Source organism: Podarcis gaigeae (genome assembly GCF_964106915.1).
Source record: "Podarcis gaigeae genome assembly, chromosome: 9".
Lineage (NCBI taxonomy): Eukaryota > Metazoa > Chordata > Lepidosauria > Squamata > Lacertidae > Podarcis > Podarcis gaigeae.
In genome coordinates this window covers 43,509,665-43,533,336 of record NC_139685.1, presented here as the reverse complement: position 1 = coordinate 43,533,336, position 23,672 = coordinate 43,509,665, and the positions used below count along the sequence as shown (strand labels likewise).

The following is a 23,672-nucleotide window of genomic DNA, read 5'->3' as shown; positions in this document are numbered from 1 at the left end:
CTATAATCTGCATGTGCTGTTATATCTAAAGGTGCCCTTCTGCATGTGGAAAGTATGTTCCACTCATAGATGCAGTGCTTCCCACTGTGTGAAACAAATTAAATGAATCTCAAAGGATATTCTTATGCTTGTGTAATCTCTTGCACCAGTGGAAATGTGAGTACTATTATAGAACCTGCCAATTAGAGCACTGTGTAAACCTTTTGTCATATATTTGTGGAACTGCACTAATTTTCTTTCCACTCATTGTTCTTTGTAGCCAGTTCAGTCCCCACCCCCCCCTCCCACCTTGGTTTATCAGTTTTAAGAACATAAGAAATGTGAAGGAGTATTTCTGCAGTTATAAACAGAGGAAGTTATTATATTGCTTTTTAACAAATGCTTAGGCAGTTTCAGACATGGTCCCCTGGTTACAATTAAGTTAGTGTTGTATATATATATATATATAACCTACTATTTTAAAAAGTAGCTATTGTTGTTTGTATTTATAGAAACTGTTATTCCCCTTCCTTTCCCCTTTATTAAAATTAAGTTATTTTTCAAGTTTAGTACTTTGTAACATGTTTGCCTTGTGGTCAAGCAAAATTGCTGTTCTTGTTAATCCTGCCCCTTTCCAAGGGGGCTTCCAGTATAGGACATGATTCCTGCCTCCCAAATTTATCCTCACATCAAGCCTAGGTTAAGCTAAGTCGTGCTAACTGGCCTCAAGCATTGTAAGCCCTGGGAACAAGCAGGGAGTTGAACCAGGGTCTTCCCAAGCTAAGTCAGGCAGTATAATTACTTGACCACACAAGCCCTCTGTAGTAGCCAACATATCTGAATGGGAACTGGCCATCTTTGACTTGAAGAATGGATCTGTCCAGTGTCCTTAAGGACCCATCTCTGGCCACCATACCTTTGATGTTTGTCCCAGCTTATTGGTCTTCTGCTCTCACTGTCCACTCCAAACTACTGCCACACCCACCTCCTCTGACCTCCTCTGTGGTCTAACCCTCACCAGGTCTGACAAATGTTCTGTTCAGTTGGGGAGAGCAGATCATACTAAGTCAACATTTATTTAGGGTGATGTGGTGACTGTCTCCAAGTGCCATATCTTCTCCCTGATAGATAGCCTGGATACACACTGGCTCTTATGACTCTTGCCTCTTGGGTAGCGCATGGGAAGGCAATGCACTTTTTCTCCTTCGCATTATTCAGTGCTTTTTTCTGGGGGTGCGCAGGGGTATGCAAACCCCTAAACATTTTGGGAATCTTTGTACTTTTGTCCATTTACTGTATTTATTTCCCCCAATTTGAAATATAAAATGGTGGTTTTCTTGAGTCAAAATGTGCTCTAAACATTTTTTAAAAAGAAAAAAAAACACTGGCATTATTAGTAAAGAGAATTTGCTGTCTATGGATCTTCTTTGTAGCTGAAATTGAAGAAGGCTTCCTAGTCATCACATTCAGAAGTACCCAGGCAAATGTTGGTGTTGATATAAACTGGGGTTGCATTCTGCCTCCAATTAAAAAAAAAAACCTGAACCACAAGGAAATTCCTCATTCACATGTATATTTTAATCCTACTAATGAAACTTCTGAGAGCCTTTCCAGACACTCATTTGCTTCTGGGCATACATCATGGATTCCCACAGATTATATTAGTTTTGTTCACATTGAATTGCTGTTTTCCAGCATTCACCTCACACTGGCATTAAACTCTGAATGAAATCACATGAATGGACATCCCCTGGGGAACTGGGCATCATCCTAAAATGTTACTTGAAATGACCAAGATTTTCTGGAAACAGATGTTTATGAATGGACATCATAAATGTTGCATACTGATTTTTCAGTACAGTTCTGCAAAAATCAGGCTCTTTGACTTTTCTCAAAAAACAATCATGACTTCTTCTCTATCAGATTCTAAAAAATAATTTGAAAAATTGTACGCCACAGCATACCTCCGATAAGCTTGGTTACATCAGTATTTTGTAGTTAGGCCCATAATTGTGATCAAGCATTGTGTATGGGAATTTTTTTGTTTAGAGATGATGAATTTCCTAGGAAATGAGCTTTATTCATATTATCTGGACTCTGTTTTCTTTATGTAGCTATGGATTACTTTAACACAGGATGGAGTCCTTAATTTGTAACACATGATTAAGTTTTTATAAATTGCTACATTGTATCTGTATCATTCCTGGTCTGGTGTGTGTACGTATGTTTTAACAAAGATGGCTTAACATAAGACAGATTTTTGTTAATGGAATCCATTCCACCCAGAAGGTGTTCTTTACAACAAACAGGAAACACTGCTATATATAACACAAGGTCTGAGCAATGGAAAGATACATTGATGATGTCACTTATTGTAAATATTATTTGTACCTGCTAGTTTATTTCAGGGGAAATTAGGAGAGTGACATCATAATGATGGCTGACTTTTATTAATGCTCACTCTCCCTTGCTCTCATTCATTCCTAGATTGTAAATTGTTATAAAGGGAAGAAGCAGCCTTAAAAATTCTGTCCCTCTTATCTTTGTTGTGAAGATTGTTTATACAAAACATACAGTTGATATCACTAGCTCTGTTATTCTTGCCATTAGCTTTCATGTAACTCAATTTTGATATACAGTTAAATGATTTGTCATGGAAAGCAGGATGTGATCTAAGCCAAGGGACAAACAAGATGTGCTATTGGAGATGAATGAAGTCTCTTGACATTTAGGGGGTGAGGATTGGTGGGTTGTTGTTTTCTTACTGACTTACAACTTGGGAGGCAGCAAGTTGAAGTTCTGACAGCTTGCCCAAGCCCCTGCCCACCCCCCATGGATCCAGCCTATGTGGTTCTGCCCTAGTTGTACTTCCCAGTCCTTTCTTCATAGCTGCATGTGTAAGAAGTAGATATACAGAAGGGCAAACCATGGATATTGCTTTTGCTGGACTGGTGCAACTAATTTCAATTATTATTCTATTTTTCCCCACTCTTAACTTTACATTTAGGGTAGGCTGTAAATGAAGTAAAGATATCAATTCTCAGTTTTTAAAATTAGCATATAAGCAGACTGGCATTTCCTCAGCATTAACTAAAATTTGATCATTACGAACCATTTGCCTGTCCATTAAAAGATATGCGTTTAATAGAGCTCTAGATTATATAATTTACTATTGGCCCAGTATTCTGTATTTTGTAAAGGGGGTCATAGGAATTGAACATTATATGTTATTCTAGTAACTTATACCTTTTAAATTGTTGATATGAACATTGTATAAATATAAATTTTATAAATCTCTTTAAAATGTGTCTTTAAAAAAAAAGTATGACCTTTAAGTCACAACAATCTGTTACATAACTCGGCAAGGGAAGTCACATGGTCGTAACCTCATATTTCCTTAAATTTATGATTGTTTCTTGGTGGTCCAAAACACATTTTAAAAAGTTCCCTTTCATAGTAGTAATCTTACTAAATTGTTTAATGTTTAATGTTTGCTCTAATAAAGGTCAGCACAAGTTCTTATTTAGATTTACAATGGGAAATATAAAATCTCAGATACCAATGAAACCTCAAGCAATGAAGTCAGGGATTTCCAGTGTTATGTTTCATTCTAATGATGCGAAGATAATGCCTTTAGCTGCATGACCACTATATTAGCTACAGACTATAAAATAATCTTTATGGAAACAAGGAGTCAGAAACCACGTATTTCTTACTCCAGCCAAGCATTCTCATCATTAGTAATATTTGGTTGGTAAAATCCCCCAACCATTTCAGTATCTCCTTCCTTCCTGCCTGCATCAAAATATGAGGGTGTGTAACCAAAAAGAGAGCAATCATTGTGGCATGTTTTCCTGCTCTTGGATCATAGAAATATATAGAACAGCCTGACGCTAGACCGGTGGTACCCAGAAAAAACACTTTGGGTTGTACAAAACATGATATGACACTTCTGCTGCAGGAAATTTTACAGGTGTTGCAGGCAGATGTAGTGTGGAGTAGATGAAGGCAGATGAAGGTATTTGGTTGTGCTGCTGCAGATGCACCAGGGTTTTTCTTCTCTCTGTGGTTGTTTCTCTTCTGCTCACTACTGTGGATATACAACCTGTCTGTCTGTCTCCAAGCTGTCTCCTGTCTGTCTGTCTCATCTGCAAGGGTGATGACCCCACACGGCAGGGTTGAGGTTGCCACAAATAGGTTTATTGAAAATATGGGCTGAGTGGATCCATATAAGTGGTAAAAATGACCATATGATGGCTTTACAATGGCCATGATGCAAAGTTCTGCATGCTATTTCCAAACATGCGTCAGAGATTTTTCAGTTCTCTCCCCACCCATTTCTAACAGCAGCTCCCTTTGCCCCTAAAACGCTCTCCCCAAATTAGGACAATGAACCTTCTGGAGTAGCATCCCACAAGGCATTATCCACAAAAGTACATTGTGCATCCATCCAGGTTGCTCTTATCCCAGACTTGCAACTCAACCTGCATTTTTCATGCTGCAGCAATGTGTGCCAAAAGACATGGCAGCTTCAACTTTTTATGGGCCATAGTGACTTCCAGCTTCATTCATGCATTCATTTTATATAAGAGTGTTTATATACTGCCATCTCATAAAATATCAGGGTAGTGTACATCAATTTAAAAGCATTAAATAAAAATTAAAAGCAGTACAAAACAATTCTTAAAATGACTAGCTACTCAAGAAAATTTCAAACAGCTACATAAGCCTATCTTCAAGGTTCACTTGAATGCCAAAAGCGATGTTGCCTGCTGAATCTCTGCTGGAAGTGTGTCTCACAGCATGGGACTGGCGACACTAAGTGGTTGATTTTTGGTTAAGTTCACTCGGCATCTTTAACATGGGGGATAACTATCAGTGCTCCTCCGGATGATCTCACTTGGTTATGTAAACAGTGGCTCCCTGGGTGAATCTCAGCACACTGAGCTTCTTCCACTTGATCACAACCACTTGAAAAGCAACTTTGCTACAGAGTGTCAACAACCAATTCCTCTTGAATTTGTTGTGAAGAAGCATGCTTGATGTTGGCCCAAAAGGTCACATCCATAGAACAGATGCTTATCCGTTGCATAGCAAATATAGGTTGAATTTTGAGTTGGGAACATGATGAAGCAATTGCAGCTTAAATATTCTCAACATAGCTATTTGAATTATGCATTGGCTGTTGAGAACATGCAGACTGCATTCATAACAGGTGGCTATTTTCACTATAGAAAAGTTTAAGATATAAACATTCATTGGCAGTATTTTTTTCCTATTTTTTCAAACAGTAGTGTTATGAAAAGCTAAAGTCAAAAGGTTCTTAAATGGTCAGTAGTGGCTAGCTTATTAAATAGCCATCATTATCCCATGTTGCTATAACATCATTAAACCAATGTTGCTAAAACTGGGCATCAGTGCACTTTAATGCAAATTAGATCTTCAGACTATAGCAGCTCTTCATGACGCCATTCGGGGAAATTGGCAGGGCTGGAGATCACAAGGAATGAATGAAATGCATGTATTGTATAAACATAATGTGCAAATATGAGTTCAAATGGAATACACGGCAGTGACCTCAGATATTAGGTTCAGGATAATCACAGTTCAGATAACTGGTGTTCCATTATACTTTGCGTAAGGATACTGAAATCAACATATCATGGCAACTTGGCAGCAGCTGCTGATTGTTTTTGTTTATGAACTTAGAAAGAGGATGGATGGTTTACCAAACCTTTCATCCTAGATGCTGCTAATTGAATGAGCACTTATGAGGCCATTGAAAGTGCAATGTAATTAACTGTTGCTGGGATCCAAAGAACCATACTGGGAATGCAGTGGGGACCTCCTGAAAGCAGCTCTCCACATTACTAAATAAAAAAACAAACCAGCAACCAAAACCCAGTGGAAGTCCAACAATGGTCTCTGATGGTGGCCTCTAATTTAACATAAAGAGGGGGAAATCATGGGGAAAACAAGGGGTTCCATGGCCCACTGGTACTTGCAAGGAGGTCCTGCATGTTCCTAATGGGTTTTCTTGATCTTGACCCATGTCCTTGATTTCAATGGGAGTTGAAGGAGCTTAACTTTGCATTAACTTTGCATTTAAGTCCATTTTTGCACCCAGTTGCATATAACAGATTGGAGTTGGTTATGCCTAAAGTAGACCCATTGATATCAGTGGGATTTAAGTTATGTCTTTGTAAGCTTTAGCCCCATTGATTTCAGTGGGGATATTCTATGCATAGCCAAGTCTGGATCCAACCCAAAGTTGCAGAAATGTACTGATATGATATTGCTAAGTCAGCAATAATAACAGAATTTCACCTCAGAGGTCACAATCTGACACAGGATAAGACATGTTTCAGCCCATTGATTTAAATGGGTCTAGGTGAGGCAAGAGTCTAGCTCCAATTCAAGAGTAAAGAACTGATGTAATTGTGCCATTAATGAAAATTATGTTTTCATGCTGTAGCTTTTCTTCTTGAAATCATTATAGAATTTCACAACCTGCAATCTATAAGTTAACCTGTATTTATTTTAAAGGGCATAAAAACGAATTTCAAGTTATGCAGATTGTACAATTTTGTTTGCCAAAATGAAAGCTTGCATTCTGGCCCATTGTACAAACAAGAAAAAGCACCCTGAAACAGAATAGTGTAAAAATATTCATATACAAAGTCTTCATGTCCTATTATAAATGATAATATAAATGATATACAAGCACAGTCTCCACATACAGAAGTACATTGTATCATATTTTATCATGGATGATTTGTCATATTAAGGAACTGCATTTCAAAATTCTTCTTTAAGTACAAGTAGCAAAGAAGAAGAAGAAAATGAACGACAATATATCAAGATCACTAAAGGAAAGAATAAGCTCACCGATAACAATCATTATGGTGCACATGCCTACTCAGAGGTAAACCCCATTGACTTCAATGGAACTTACTCCTTGGTAAGAGAGTATAGGATTGCAGCCTTAAGTATATCATGCTGCAGGAATAACTAGAGTGAGACGGCCTAAGAAGCACCTCATAAACAATAGCATATTTAACTTATGTGTGAAATATTCATTATGTTCAGGAAATTCTTTTCCGATCATACCCCATTCTGTGTATTTTTGAATCTCTGTTTGTATCAATATTTATTAATTAGATATTTTCTGTAGAAAAATACATTTATGCTAGTATGCTTGGAGGGTGCTCTTTTGCATTCTGCACTGAGCTCTGAAAGATCCCCCTCCCTTTCCCTCCCACCCCTCCCTTTTTGGGGTTGGGTTTTTTTTGTGTGTGTGTGTGTATTTTGCTGCATTTTGTTGCTGGCATTTGTATTGTCACAGTACATGAAACTGATGCTAAACATATAACAGTACTAATCTGTGTGGCATACATAAATAATGAAAGAAAGATGTTTGGGCATTTTCTATTTTTGTTTTTTGAAATAATAAAATCCTTTGCGCTATGGACCCCCGTACAGAATGATGCTTTCATGCAGTGAGAATGGAGGCTGCTTATTACCTACAGTATGCTAGCAATGATGAACAGACCACCATCGTTGTGACAAGTGATGTAGTTGCCTCCAGGGTAAAACAAAGGTTTACATATTACACAAGCAATTTAACTGTTTTCTAAACATATTGCCAAGACAGTGGGAGTTGGCACTGTGTTTCAGGGCTTGGATACTTGAATTTGAAGTGACTGCTGATTATAGACCTTTTTCCTAATTTGCCTTCTGCTTATAACAAGCAACCTAGTAATCCAGGAAAGAATTCTCTGCAGCACTTAAACTTGTCTTCATGGCTTCCCAAAGATCTCTCCATAGAAAAGGAGTGAGGAGGCTTGTATACCAATAGCTACACAAAACAATTGTTCTCTTCCGACTCTCAAGGAGCAACAACCGCTGCCGCCCCCCCCCCCCATTCCCGAAACCGGATGAAATGTTTTATAATCCTTTTTTGTGCCATAGTTAGAAAAGGAAGAAAGAAAAGAAGAAAGGAGGCAGGCAAAGATTACTCACAAGAAAGAAAGAAACTTTTTTTAAGGGGGGGGTCCCTCTTCAACACAATAAAGAACATAATTAACTTCACAATTCTTTGTTTTGCTTTTTCCCCATTTGACTGCAGGGTGGAGATGAAAGAGGACTCTTAAGCCTTGCATTCCATCCCAATTACAAAAAAAATGGAAAGCTGTATGTGTCCTATACCACCAACCAAGAACGATGGGCCATTGGGCCACATGACCATATTCTTAGGGTTGTAGAATACACCGTGTCCAGGTACGAATTTTGTAAACAGCTTCAGCAGCAAGTCCCCATATACAGTGTACTTCAGCTTAGTTGTGTCATATGCTGGGAATCTGTCAGTCCCCAAGCCCAGTTTTTCTGCTTTTGCATGCCTTGCTTTTAAACAGGTTGCCCCTCATTTACGTAGGATCCATGCAGATACTGTCAGTAAACATCTGTGACAGATTTCAATCAAACGCTGCTCAGGCAAGCAGCAAAGTGCAGTGCCTTGCTCTCTTCAATAAATCCTCTTTATTCTATAATGATTAATGCTGTATTATGTTCTATCATGTTATTGTTATTAATTGTTTGTAAGCCACCATGGGATATTTACCTGAATGAAAAGCGGCATAGAAATATAATCAGCCGAACCAATCTTTATCAAATGTATATCCCAAATAATTTCAAAAAAAAGAGAAACAGTTAGTAATGCACATTTTTTGTCTTTGATACAAAATGCTAGTCTTTTGGAAAGATCTGACACATCACTATTTTTGGAATTAAGAAGGTTGACTATTGACTGAGGAATCTGCAACAAAGTCTGACTCCATGCAGGACAATGCTATGCTAACCTACTACTCTTCTGATCTAGCTTATTAGTGGCATTTGAGCAACAAAATTCATCTTGATGGTGGTTTCTCAAGTCTTAATATGGCTTAAACAGACCATACCCACTTCCTTTTTTCCTGGACATGAAGGAATGAGGAATGTTAGCCTCAAACTGAGTTGGCAGCCATACTACATGTGAATGACTAGTTACTGGTATGCCTCAGAATGCTCTTTAATGAGATCCCTTTGGAGAGTGGTTCAGCTGTACCTCTCTCTAACGATCCCTTAAAATCCACTATCAATCTATGTCCTCACCACCTACAACTGTGCTGAATAACATTTGTTTATTTATTTCTGTATGTCCCACCCTTTTTCCAAGGACCTTGGGGTGGCATACACATTTTCCCCAAATTTATTCTCACAGCAACCCTATTAAGAGAATAGTGTCTGGTCCATGGTCATCTTATGACTGAGTCACCCCAGCCCTAATCTAAGACTAACTCAGGGAGGAGGAACCCGTGGCTGTTCATATGTCGTTGGACTCCAACTCACATCAGGCACAGGCAGAGTTACTAGCGTTCAGCAATAACATCAAATATCTGGGGTGCCACAGGTTCCCTAACCCTTCTCTATTATACCACACTGGTTGCCTCTTAATATCAGCAACAAAAAGCTGAGATACATTCAGGATGCAAAACCTTTGCCACATGGCAAGCAAAGGAACAAAACAATACAAAAAACAAAACAAAACCCCACACACTGTTTGATGGCCAGTCACAGTCCACTAAGGAATCATTGGCCCCCAGGCCAATTGAGTGGAAGCTATCATGCCTCACCCATGTTTAAAAGGACCTAGGACAAAGCTTTATTTCAAAAACCACATGTCCCTGCCATTCTGAACTAATGCAAGGATGGTTCTGGGGCAGAGAAGAAACATTTTAAACATAAATTTAATGGAAATATATTATTGAGATTATTTCCACAATCCTTTTTCTGTGCTACAGGAAAAATCCACATCAGGTTGATACGAGAACAGCAAGAGGTTTTCTAGAAGTTGCAGAGCTACACAGAAAACACCTTGGAGGACAGCTGCTGTTTGGCCCTGATGGGTTTTTATACACATTCCTTGGTGATGGGATGATCACTATAGATGATATGGAGGAAATGGATGGTTTGAGGTATAAATAATTACCAGTGGATAAAATCTTTCTTATTTATTGTTTCTTTTTCAGCACCACACCCTCTAAAATAATTCTACCATTTAGATGTCCAATACAGATCAGTAATATAATCTTCATCATTGAAAACATGTGCCAATCCCCCCACTCACTATATTTATACAATTCATGTGCTGATCACTTCAGTGAATGAATTGGAATAGCAAGATGCAGACCACCACAGAAGCATTAATGCTTAATGGAGGAAAATATATTTTATCCATACTGCTCTGTTTATACTGCTCCCCACTCAATATAGCTAAACACAAGTACCAGTCCTCCAAAATGGAGGAACTCATTTGAGCAAATGTGTCCAGTGAAAATCATAGGTGCATGCAGCATGTCATTTCTGTCTTCTAAAGAGGCCAAACTGAGACTTAACAAGTGGAGGCAATTTGGAGCTACGTTATCTCACAGAGTTAGTATGCTGCATTAAACCCACAGAGATTACCCTTTCACTGGGTAATTTCCTGTTTATTTCACTACTATTTAAATGAATGCTGCCCAGTAAAAATCCTTTTAAAAATCAATTGTGTTATCCTCCAACTTTCTCAGTGATTTTACAGGTTCTGTGTTACGCCTGGATGTAGACACTGATTTCTGCCATGTGCCTTATTCCATACCACGGAGCAACCCACACTTTAACAGCACCAATCAGCCTCCTGAAATTTTTGCCCATGGTCTCCACAATCCAGGCAGGTAAGTAGGTTATATTTCTTTTTCAACATGACCATAAACTAACAAGGAGATAAACACACTTTTAAAAATTGAATATTCAGAGACAATCCTTCATCTATGCCCATAGGGAAAGGGAGGAAAAAGACGAAAGGGTGTGTGTGTGTTTACTTCATGGGGTTGTATATTTGGAACAAGGTCTTACAACATTCCAGTCTACTAAACAAATACCCTGTGGTGAACTGGTGTTGCCATAGGGAGATTAGAGTTTAAATCACTTTGCCAGCCATACATCTAAGCACAACAAGAACATGCTCTATGGAGAGCTGGCTAGGCCTGTTAGAAGACCAACTCTTCACTAGAAAGATGTCTACAAACGAGACATGAAGGCTGGCAACATCAACCCTGCTGCGTGGAAATCCCTTGCAAACGACTGCAGTGCCTGAAGACAACCAGTGAGGTTGTGTATCCACAGCATTGACTGGATGAGGAATGACCACTGGGAAGAGCACAGAAAGAAGAAACACCATGGTGTGTCTGCAGCAGCACAACTGGATGCCTTCATTTGCCCCAGCTGCAACAAAACATTCTCTTCCTTATTGATCTCTACAACCATCAGGTGCTGTAACTCTCCAATGGTTTGACTTCACCCCCAAAGGCACACTCGTCCATTGTTTCCCAAGACAGGCGGATGCCGAACATGAAGTTGTATGAATTTCTTTTGGCTTTTGCACAAATCAGAAACAAGCACTCTGGTCCAGGAATTTTCAAAATGGGTTTTTGTTTCTGTCAAAGGGCTTGTTTTTCTAATTTAGTATAAAATATTCGGGTAGTCCTTAAAGAACACAAGAAGAGCCTGCTGGATCCAACCAATGGCTTAACTAGTCCAGCATCCTGCTCTCACAATGCCAACCAAGATGCCTGTGGGAAACTTGCAAGCAGGATCTGTGTACAAGAGCACTCTCTCTTCCTACAGTTCTGAGCAACTGGTATTCAGAATTTTTACTGCCTCCAACCTTGAAGGCATAGCATGGCCATCATGACTAGTTGTCATCAATAGCCCTCTCTGTGGATCTGTCTAATTCTCTTATAAAGCCATCTGGGTTGGAGGCCATCACTGCCTAAATGTAACTTATGAATTGCAAATGCTTGATACTCAGACTTTAGTGAAACTTAGTGGTTAGCTACATATTACAGTATACATGTAACAGAGGTCTGATTTAAAAGAGAAACCTATTCAGGAGGGGTGAATCCGACGGCGAGAGAAGCTGCAGAAGGAGAGCCTGTGTTTCCTGTTCCAGTTTCTCCACTCCAAATCCCTTCTCCACTCAACACTAACACATACCCCAGGTTCCAAATGCATGTTTAACCCTTAGTTTCACCACAATCCCAGTATAAAGTATTATAGATTTCCACTCAGTAACTCAAACCAGCTGAATAATTTATATAAAATTATAAATTAGTAGTACATCGTAATGCTGCAGCAATTTCCCCGCCTGCGTCAGCAATTAACTCATTCATGTTCCACAACAGTGGCTACTGCATGCATCATCAATAGCAAATCCAACAACATGACAATAGTAGGTTATAGCCCAGCCACAAAGTAAAAGGCTTCTGCAACTACACCTGCACACCGCTCCATCTTTCCAGCAAGAGACATTATGACAGTTCAAAGACACATTCCAGCCAGGCAAAAGCATTCATGGAGTGCTAGAGGCAAAGCCAGAACGAGTTGTGGTCTGGGGTGGGGTGGCTAAAGGATTGTCTGGAGAACCATACAGAGAGGGTCAGAGGGCCGTATTCAGCTCCCAGGCTAAGGTTTCCAACTTGCATAGTAAACAAACCTTATAAGAATGGTCATTTACATTCACTTGAGGATCAGCATTTCAGTATGGAATGCATTGTTTTGTATTCTGGTATAGAAGCAAAGTGGTAAATGACAGAAGGTTTGCTGTTTCATCTCTCTTTTAACATGCTGTTGAACAGGTGTGCCGTGGATCGTCACCCAACTGATGTAAATATTAATTTAACAATACTTTGTTCAGACTCCAATGGGAAGAACAGGTCCTCAGCAAGAATCCTTCAGATAATAAAGGGGAAAGATTATGGTAAGTCCTATAATACGTACAGTATATTTAGATAGCCTTCCAAGAATGTGTAGGATAGTGAGTACAGCCCTACAGGCATATCTAATATGTTATATGTGAAAGGGAGCAAAAGGAAGATTAAAAAAATATTTTTACCATTACACATTAAAGTATTTCTAGTCTCATAGTTACAGATACATGATTTTAAAATGTTGCAGCATTATCTACAGCCCAGAACAGAGTTATGAGCACTTAGGACCCGTTGAAATCAGTGGAACTTGAGAGCATGACTAGCCCTCTTCTAGATTTCAGCTTTAGCTATTGCACATATTTGTGGGTACATTTTATAAATGCCATACTAAAGAGTGATGTGGTTTGAAAAGGGATTTATTAAGCCACAGTTCCAGTGGAATTCTGGGTGATTCTAATGAAGATGAAACAAAGCAATTTTGTGATGCAAAATTATGACCACCCAGGGAAGAATGCAATTAGAGTAAAGTACTGTGGTCCCTTGCTTAAAAGAATAATTTATCAGATTGCATAATATTGTCTTACTTACCCTAAAAGCTTAACATGCAAATTCATTTTCCAAAAATTAAGGGAAAAGTAAGTGCAGTAGTCTCCAGCTTGCTAGAGTCTAGCAAACAAAAATCATGTCTGCGCCAATCATTTAAAATTATATATTTTGGGAAAACAAGGAAGAATCTTGTGGCATCTTAACGAGTAATGAAAATGTAAGATTTTGTAGACTAGAATCCACTTCATCTGAGGCGTGAAGTGGAAAGAGAAAACAGTTGTGCAAGATGCAGTCAAATGGTAATGAAATGCAAAAAGTAGACTGTGAAAATTCAATTAAAGCATGCATAGGGTTGTGCTGCATAAGATCTAATGCTAGACAAATGTTGCTGACTAAAGAAACTGTAATGTTATTTTAGCCTAAATTCTACCTTGCATTTTCTGGTTTGCAGCACTGGGGTTGTTGAAATACAAATATCCTGATTTTTTACTCTCCTCTTTGAATTAAAACATATCTTTAACAAACTAAATTGCATTTAATCTAACACTGTGGTAGTTCCTTTTTAGAAAGCGAGCCTTCACTTTTGGAATTCAAGCCATTCAGTAGTGGGCCATTGGTTGGTGGATTTGTATACAGAGGCTGCCAGTCTGAAAGACTTTATGGAAGTTATATTTTTGCAGACCGCAATGGGTAAGTTTCTTTAAAACTCACAAAAAAGCAGTACAGATGTTGCCCCCCTCATAGTAAGCTCCTGCATCTTCTTCCTCCCACACATGGCAACTACTAAGCACCCTTTTCACCCATTTATGAAGTCACCATTTCCTCTGATGCTGTAGACTGTTTTGTGCCCCTGCTTTCATCTTCACCTACATTCTCATTCCTCCTCCTCCTGCCTTTTCTGCAACCACTCCTTTTTCTCCCTGTCCCCTTACTTTATCTCAACTGTCCCTTACGCATAGATCACCCCCGTTTCCATGCCTTCTCCTCTCTCCTAGTCTGCCGTCCCCTTTGTGCACACATCCCATGCTGATATATGCTACTGTATGTTTAAGATGAACAGCTTCTTAAGAGCAAGCCTGTCGGTTAGTTTGTTCAGTTAGGGAAGGTTATGTTCAGTTAATGGATGTTGCACATGTATGGGTGTTTGCTTGTCAGAAAATATCTGGTTGAAATTACTACATTGAATCTGGGACTTCGTGTTGAAGAAAACACATGGTACCAGGAGTGAAATACATTGTGTGTAGGTTCTGTGGGATATTTGAGGGCTCCACATCTTTCGGCAAGTGGTAGATCCATTGTTGTTCCCAAGAGAGGGCGGAATCAAAAGCCCCACCAATCAGGGGCGGAGGAAGGGGGTACGGTGGGGGCAGGTGTCACCACTGATGGGAGTGACAAAATGGCAGGCGGCACTCACTGTTGGGTGTGCAGCGCACCCGAGCCATGCGTCTCTCCTGGTCCACCCACCTCCTCCTCCCCGGCTATAGGGTGGCTGAGTTGGAGGAGGCAGGCAGACTCCTCTCCCGCAGTGTCCTGCCCTGGCTGGCCCCATCCCCGCACGCAGCTGGCCCAGCCCCTGGGCGCAGATCACATGCACCGCCTCAGGCACCCGATCAGCTTGCTCCGCCGCTGCCACCAATCATATGGAAAGCCTTTTAGAGCACCTCAAGTAGCTTTCAGTGACCAAAGCATAATAGGTCTGGATTCATCAAAACATTGTGCTATGTCAATCCGTTTCATATTTCATGAGAATTTATCAGTGTTCAGAGGCACAAAGTATAATCTGGATTGTAGGCTTTATGGCTCAGATTTTAAAGGACTCCATCTTACATATGTTCATTATAGTTCTAGATTTTATTGGTGCAAAGCACACTGTGTAACATTTTGTCCCTTTTTTTTATTTGTGTTTACAGAAATTTTTTAACACTGCAACAGAGCCCCGTGACCAAACAGTGGCAAGAGAAACCACTGTGTCTGGGCAACAGTGGTTCATGTAGAGGTTTCTTTTCAGGACATATCTTGGGATTTGGTGAAGATGAAGTAGGTAAGACAAAAACAGCTTATTTAGGATATTATTATATTTAAAGGAAAAATTGGCTATCTATGTGTGCATTTATAAAAGTTCTATATTGCAATTCAATACATTATTATCAGGGTGGTTCACAAGAAAAAAGAAACAAGATAATATTTTAAAATGTAATAAAATGAAAGCAAACAATAAAACACTAGGATTTAAAAGTAGCAATAAGATATTCAAATATTAAAAGCTCATCAGATATTAAAAGCCTGGGGAAATTTAAAAAAATCTTCCCCTGGGACCCAAAATAACTTAGTGTAGGCACCAGGAGAGCCTTCCTAGAGAGAGAATACTATAAACGGGCCAATACCAAAAAGGCCCTGTCACTTCTTGCCTCAATTAGAGTTTTTTTAATGTATTTAGACGTTTATAAATGTGTTTAAAGAGATAAAAACTTCAGGTAGTGTGGGTGCTCAAGAAGGGGCTCCAAAGATGGAAGCAGACTTTCCTTCTGATATCCACATCCTAATCTGTGCAGAGCCTTAAAAGTAAGCAGTGGCACTTGGAATAGTACTAGAACAAAAGCCAATGGAGCTACATAAGCACTGGCAAGATATATTCTCAATAACAGCTCCAGTTAGTAACCTATGGGTTGTGTTTTCTACTACTTACCATTTTTTTAGCAGTCTTCAGATATAGTCTCACCTACAAGGCATTGCAGTAGTCTAAACAGCAGGTTTCCAGAACATGGACAAGCTATCTCTGTAATGTGCAGTGTACTGGGTATATCAATTGCATCATATCTGCAGAATGATTGATTCTTCATTTTTCCAAACTAACAAAACTCTATGAAATGTTTTCCCAAATTGCCCTGCTCGTGCTACAAGAGCAATTGAAACCACATTGATGCTTTCAGCCTCCCACTGACTACCGGTGTGAAACTCCCTCTTCCACCTGCAAATATGTGGACAGGCGGAAGTGCTCCCAGTAGGGACCCTGGCAGCAAAAGCCAGATGAAAGACCCCAGTTTTCTTATGGTGAGGCTGAATCAGATCTAGGCTGGCACAGCCATTTGCCTGCCCACTACCCTCTGTCCCAGCCACAAAGCTTTGGATATAACATGGCCCCACCACCCCATAAAGCCCCAGCAGACCGTAGGAGGTTAGTTAGGATTGCTCCTTTAGTCCTTTTTCACACTGTGACAGAAAGAGAAGCAAAGAGAAATGCCAGCAAATTTTATATGCCTCTTTTGTGCCAGGGGCTTTAGGAGAAATATATTCACATAAATGCACAACAAGGACTGAGACTGAGGTCAGATACTGAGACTCAAGCACAGAATGTATCTTCGGATCTTTAGACTTTGACCAGGGGGTCCTGGGTTCAGTTTCCATGCCCTGCTGTGAATCTTTGGGGCTTTATTAGCCAAGTTGTTCTTTCTCAGTTCTGTTTGCTTTTTAAAAATCAAAAACAAAGAAACCAGAAATACCTAATGTAAAGCAGAATTAAATAATTATTGTAATATCCTTGCCGCACAACAAGAAAGAGCCACAAATTGTACATTAACTTTTCAGTTTTTTAGTGGATACCACTAATCATTTATGGTATGCGTTTTCTTAACAGGTGAGGTCTACATCTTAGCAAGCAGTAAAAGCATGACACACTCTCACAATGGGAAGCTCTACAAAATTGTTGACCCCAAAAGGTAAGAAATGCTTTAGTGAGTGAGTGAGCGAGTGAGTGAGTGAGTGAGTGAGTGAGCGAGTGAGCGAGTGAGCGAGTGAGTGAGTTGGTGCCATTTGCCTAGAGGTGAGGCAGTGGCGAGGTGGACATTGTGCAAGCACATAGGTGGAACCAACCCAGCACTCCTTCCTCTGCATTTGCACCACGCTACCCTCCCCTCTTCCTCCCAGTAAGCAGCAGCGGCTCACCTGCCACCAGGAGGCCTTTTTTTCAGCCAGAACTCACCAGAGCTCAGTTCCGGCACCACTCAGGTGGGCACCATTGGCATTATAAGAGAACAAGGGAGGTATTCATGGTGAGTTCTGGTACCTTTTTTTAGAGTCACACAGCTAAACAGAGAGAAAAAGGGCTTATCCACACTTACCTTTCCTCTGTTATTTCCAGGCACAATCTGCACTTTAAATCTCCGTATCCAAACGCCCACCCACCCGATTTTCTCTCTCTCCAGAGCCTTCCCCATGAAAACCCACTCTTTAAAGCTCAATCGGATTTGTCATTCAAATGAATAAGCTTTCAAAATCATGAGTAAAATACAAACAACAGCTTTTTTATTGGAAGTGGAGAAGGTACTGTGGAGGTAGGGTAGTCCATCAATACTTGGATGTGTAGACTATTGAGATGTGCAGGAAATGGCAAAGTGGCAGGGAAGCTGAAATAAGAGCACTCTGCTTTGACAGAGGGCATATAAGTGATTCAGAATTTTGAACAACCTAACAGTAAATTAATAACATATAGGAAAGTTCCATTACTTTGCCATGTATCTGCCACTGAAATGTTATTAATTAAGAAGCAGATGTTACTGCAGTCAATCAAGCATACTATATTTGTTTTATTTATGAATTCTATGTGGAAAAGTACTTTTGCAAAACAAATCTTGCTGGCTTCATTTGGATTGTTTAGTCTGTTGGTGTGTGGATTTAGGCGAATTTTACACCTTTAATCCACTATTAGTATCTAATTACAAGGGGGTTGCTTTGTTTGACCTTGGCTTTGTGCTCCTGTTGCCTCGGCGATTAGGGTGGTCTCAAAATGACATACCTGAAAGGCCAGACCTCCCAATGCAGAGTTCCTGGTTAGCTATTTAATGTGTGGCAGAGGGTAATGCATCTGGCTAGAGTAAGACAAGAGGGGGAAATACACTGTGCTAATGACACTATGTACTCTGGCATAGATTTGAAATGAAACTGATTTAAAAAATGGAAAGCCAGGAAATATTTTGTTAAGATAGCAGCACTAAAGGATTTCACAAGATTTCTTTTACGGGTGTTTTGGCATGTGGGCAAAATTGCAAGCTTTTGAATGAAATGGCTAGATCTAAAGCACACATAGAAAAGTGCTCTGTACAACTAAGGCCACATGGCTCTTTGCACAGCATCGCCATAGTACTGTTCTCTCATGTATGTGCAGTGCTTAGTACAGGTGGAAATATACCAGTGGGCTTTCCCTGCCAGTCTGCACAGAATTCCCTTGTTACTTTTCTGCAGTAGGATTCCACACCAGTTTCTGTAAGCGGAAGGCAGAGCAGTAACTCTGGTCTGGTTTGATGCAAGCAGCAGGATCCCATAGGGATAGAACATGAAAAACTGCTCTTCTGTACATGCAACATCCCAAGTACATGTGGAAGAGGATTACTGGATTAAAACATTTCCTAATACCCAAGCATTTCTTCCTAGAATAAATAGAACAGACCTGCTAGATGTCTAGTCAATAAGAACTGACATTTATCTTAAAAACTGGATCTTATCAGATGCACAGAAAAACTGAAGAAATTTTGCTTAACTAGGCTTCAAGTGGGTAAGATAGCATTTTCACAATAAGTAAAGCTCTCAGACCCAGGGGAATTAACAATACAATACAGTGGTACCTCAGGTTAAGTACTTAATTTGTTCTGGAGGTCCATACTTAACCTGAAACTGTTCTTAACCTGAAGCACCACTTTAGCTAATGGGGCCTCCTGCTGCCGCCACGCCGCTGGAGCATGATTTCTGTTCTCATCCTGAAGCAAAGTTCTTAAGCTGAAGCACTATTTCTGGGTTAGCGGAGGCTATAACCTGAAGCTTATGTAACCTGAAGCGTATGTAACCTGAGGTACCATTGTACAATCAAAATACAAGTCAAGCGAAAGTCAAGCCTTTCAGGTGATAATAGGTCATGGTATGAGGCTGTCAGTGCCCCAATGTGCTTTTGGAAGCCACTGAGTTGGAATTGTCCGCTCAATGAACTGCCTCACTTATGATAGAGTGGCCAGTGATGAAAGTCAATAAAATGATTTTCTGAAATTCATATACATGATACACAATCTGTCACTTCAAAGAATCAACAGGCCAAACCCTGAACACTGCTTCTGTCACCTTTACAACTGCATTGCACTTGTGGGGTGAAGAGAAAGAAGAGGAGACTTGAGAGCTGTCCACCACGTACCTCCTAGTGTTCCAGGAGAGGTGACTCCTCCCTCTTGCCCCCAACTGCTACTACAGGGCTACTCATGAACCATTTTGCCTTGAAAGGAGGGCAAATACGGCTTTCCAGAAGTTTCCTCATCCTCTAATTTGCTGCTACTGTTTCATTCTAGAGACGCATTCATGATTCTTGATCTATTTATTTTTTTAATGTAAACCACTTTGTAAGGTTTGCCTGTAAAGCAGCATTGAGATATCGTAAAATAAATTGCTATTGGCTTCTCCTGTACAGCAGAAGTTTTCCACATGTCGTTAGTCAAATCTGTGCTCAGCCTTCATAGAGATGAGGAAAGTCTTCATTGCCAAGCTGCCTGAAGTAAGGCAACAACACTTCAAGGAACAGCCTTCATCATAATAAGGGGGTTTCAGGTGCCCTCCACATGCTTTGGAAGAACTCAGATGGGGGTTGCAGAGCTGCAAAGAGCACGCTGACCACCATTGCTGACACACACTGTGGCCACACACACATTCAATCACTATGTGAGGAAACTCTTCAGTTCTTGTATAAAATCCCTTTCGACACCAACCAAATGCACAGATTGTGGGGAAGGAGTGCAGCCCACGTGTCCCTACAATTCCCCTCAGCCATCTTTTCAACATATTGTTGGTCTTTTGAACTCCCTTAATATTAGCCCTGCTCAAGGGCACAGGCAGGTTTTTCAGTATTTAAATAGGGATGCCATGAAACAATAACCCTGTTCCATTATTTTGTCTTCTTTTAACTGAAGCTTAATTTGCTCCTGTTTGTACATTCATTCTCACCTTCATCCACAGTGAGGGCATTTCCCACATTTTATAAAGTTTTAGAAGCAACATTTCCTTGTTTACCTGTCATGCTTCTCGCTCCATTTCTTCTCCGAATTTCTTTGCAGGGAGAGCACAACAAATGCCTTGCAGACATGTCTAACTTCTCTCCCTCCCTTTTAGAGGGTTTTATTTTTTGAATGTTGCATTAGTACACATGAAGCTGCAAATAGTCATGAGCAAAAGAAACCCACAAAGAAACAAATCTGAGAGCCAGAAGCATGTACGTATATGGAAAATGTGCAAACTAACATGGAGCAAATGGAAAGAAACATGAAACTGTGCTGGTGATGGTTCAGATATGTCTTACCTGGCTAGCCTTAGACCAGGCATGTCCAAAGTCCGTTTCGGGGGCCTAGCCTGGCCCGTGTGGCAGTTTATTTCCTGGGCTAAAATCCTAAAAGAAACCTCAACAACTTCAATCCTAAAAAAACCTCAACAACCTGAACCCTAAAAACAACTTCAACAATCCTTAAAAAAGGTCAACAACTTTGGTTGTCCCTCATGGTCCTCCACTTCATCAAATCTGGCCCTCTTTGAAAAAAGTTTGGACACCACTGCCTTGGACAATTAATGATCTTTCAGCCAAATCTGATCAACATGTTTGAGGAATGAGATAAGAACTGCTGCAGAATACTTTATTTACCCTGTCCTGTATAAATGAGCACCAATGACATTTAGCTCACTTTTCTTGTACTTTTGGAGTAGTTTTCCTAAGCACTGTACAAACACTTCTGGCACAAATAACATCATTCAGTTCTGTTTCATTTGTAAGGAGCACTTTACCTTAGAAGACATGAATTAAGAATAAAGAGCATAAAACTGCAATCTATATAACTTGGGGGGGGCACCCTACTTTAAGGTAGTGGTTCCTTAGGATGATTTCAGACCCTTTTACAACCCTATGATTCCGTAAAACAAGCAGAATGGAAGCCTCTTCTCGACAATTATCTTCTTATGCCCGACTGCCTTTAAATAATACTGTGGAACTATGTAATATAAAGCTGTCAGCAAACAGCAGTTGACCGGCGAATCCACCAAAGTGGACCATGAGACTCCCTTGAATTCAAATTGTACCTAACCCTTAAAGTCATTCGCAGTTGTAGAAGCCCAGAATGAGTGCTTCAAAATACATAAGTATATTTAGAATAACATAATTATCTCATTTTCCTATCTACGTGCAGCTGCCTTCCTTGTGAGTGAAACATGCACATTAACGTTCTTTGAATTTGTAAACCCAAAGCCTTTAAACTTTGAAACATCAGTTATGGGGGGGGTGTTATTATTTTTTAAGTCACATCTTAATCCATGCACAGAGCATTTCCATTCCCCCTCCCTTCCTTTCTAACATCGGCTATTAAGGACCTCTTTGTGTACTTCATTTTATAAGGCAAAAAAATACCTCTCCGGTTTATATTTTGCCTGTTTGCGGATGCATGCACGAAGCTGCTTTCTCTGCTGCCGTAAAGAATGTAATACATAATTGAGCAGCTTTAGCCCCGTAAGCCAGTTTCTTTCCCGATTCATCCGTCAAAGTGCTATGCAAGTGGCCCCCTAAATTGATAAATTCCCACAGTGCCTGTTGACCCAGCTGCCAAGGCCTCATGCAGCAGGTGTTGTTTTCATGACCACCCTGACAGTAATACAAACTGTTTAGCAGTTGCATTGACCTCACAGCTATTAACACTGATACACGCTCCGCTGGGGACTAGTTTTCAAATATGACAGAATTTCTTAAAGACTAGAGGTCATGAACAAGTATACCATATAAGAATAAATTTGATATGCTGCTGGGTTTAGAAATCTGAAAGCAGGGAAGGCTCTTTTTCTTCCTCCCCACATCATTCCCTTGTAGTAAATCAAGTAATGAGCTCTTGGCATGCCTCCCAGCACTGAAAGCAAATGTACTGAAAAATCATACCTGAAGGGGTGCTGTGTTTATGCTAGAGAAGTAGTTACTTATTTGTTTTATTTAAAGAATTTTTAACCTGCCTTTTAGGGTACACTGCCCTCACAAGGCAGTTTGTATTTAAATAAAATAAAATACAGTAATAGCAAACATACCATTAAATTAAAATTCATTATATTCAAAACAAAAGCATTAGCTGCTAAACATTATTTTTATGCAGCCGATTAACCAAATACAGACTATGGGGAAAAACATATTCAGGGTTTTATTTAAAACCAAGAGTGATGAAGCCTCTGTTGGTGATCAGGCCTAAGGAGAAATTAATTAGAAAATGTTTGTATTGCTGTACTCTGAAGAAAAGTTTTGATTCTTTCCTTTGGTCCCACTTCCTCTTCCATCACACCTGGATAAAGACAATTTTAGGTGGGATTTCTGCCACTGACAGGGGAATGGGGTTAATTTCATAATGTCCCCTCAAATCTATAATTGTTGTTGTAAAGATAGCCTTTGACGTTGCTGGTGGGTGTGCATTTGAATCCATGTTTGTGTAAGCCTGTTGTTGTTTATTTGTATACCACCCTTCATCTGAAGATCACAGAGAGGTTCACAACATAAAAATACAAAATGAAAACCCAAAATACATAATAAAAGTAAGAACAACAAGAAAAAATAAGCCCTTCTCCCACAAACACATTTAAAAGGGTATATAGACTGTTATCAGCCAAAGACATGCTTATAGAGAAATCAAATCAAATTTTATTAAACGGTCACAGACCAGATTGACTCGTACAGCTAGTCAGCGAAACATAACACCGGAAAAAACAAAGGACAATTTCAATACAAATTAGGCCATAACAACAATTTAAAATTGGACAACATGAATAAAATTAAGTATTTGCCTTCACCTGCATGTTGACATTGGAAAGCTCTTGTTTTCTGCGCCTGATAGCGGCTGCACAGAATTTAGCAACATTGATCGTGATTACAGGAACCTTATCTTCTACCAAGGCTCTCATACATTGAAGTTCTGATTCATTTTTAAACTTTCGTAGAACTGGGGCAGTAAAGGTCAGGCGTAGATCCTCGTAATAACTACAGTGCAGCAATACATGCAAACTTGTTTCCACTTCCGATGAGTCACATGGGCAAACACGTGACTCATATGGTTTGCCCTCATATCTGCCTAGCAGCAGGGCAGAGGGCAGAACGTTGAATCTGGCCAGGGTAAAGGAATGTCTGTACTTAGGTATTTGTACTTATAGAGAAATGTTTTCACCTGGTGCCTAAAGATATATAATGCGGACATCAGGTGAGCCTCCCTGGGGAGAGCATTCCACAAATGGGGAGCCACTGCATAAAAGGCCTGTTTTCATGTTGCCACCCTCCAGACTGCTTGTGGGGGTAGCACACAAAGAAATGACTCAGATGATGATTGC

The 23,672-nt window shown here is 39.9% G+C and overlaps 2 protein-coding genes across 6 annotated transcripts in view; one reads left to right on the top strand and one right to left on the bottom strand.

The window, feature by feature from the left end:
- ANAPC10 (anaphase promoting complex subunit 10) overlaps positions 1-23,672 on the bottom strand; it is a 117,654-nt gene that overhangs the window by 27,963 nt on the left and 66,019 nt on the right. The gene's annotated exons all lie outside the window — the stretch shown is intronic.
- The window catches only part of HHIP (hedgehog interacting protein), a 73,182-nt gene that overhangs the window by 39,749 nt on the left and 9,761 nt on the right, over positions 1-23,672 (top strand). For all 5 annotated transcript variants that reach the window (XM_083755673.1, XM_083755672.1, XM_083755676.1 and 2 more), the window contains exons 5-11: positions 8,108-8,259; positions 9,819-9,992; positions 10,587-10,730; positions 12,693-12,814; positions 13,877-14,000; positions 15,221-15,351; positions 16,945-17,026. In XM_083755673.1, the coding sequence (XP_083611799.1) occupies positions 8,108-8,259; positions 9,819-9,992; positions 10,587-10,730; positions 12,693-12,814; positions 13,877-14,000; positions 15,221-15,351; positions 16,945-17,026 (929 nt within the window). The remainder of the gene's footprint in view (positions 1-8,107; positions 8,260-9,818; positions 9,993-10,586; positions 10,731-12,692; positions 12,815-13,876; positions 14,001-15,220; positions 15,352-16,944; positions 17,027-23,672) is intronic.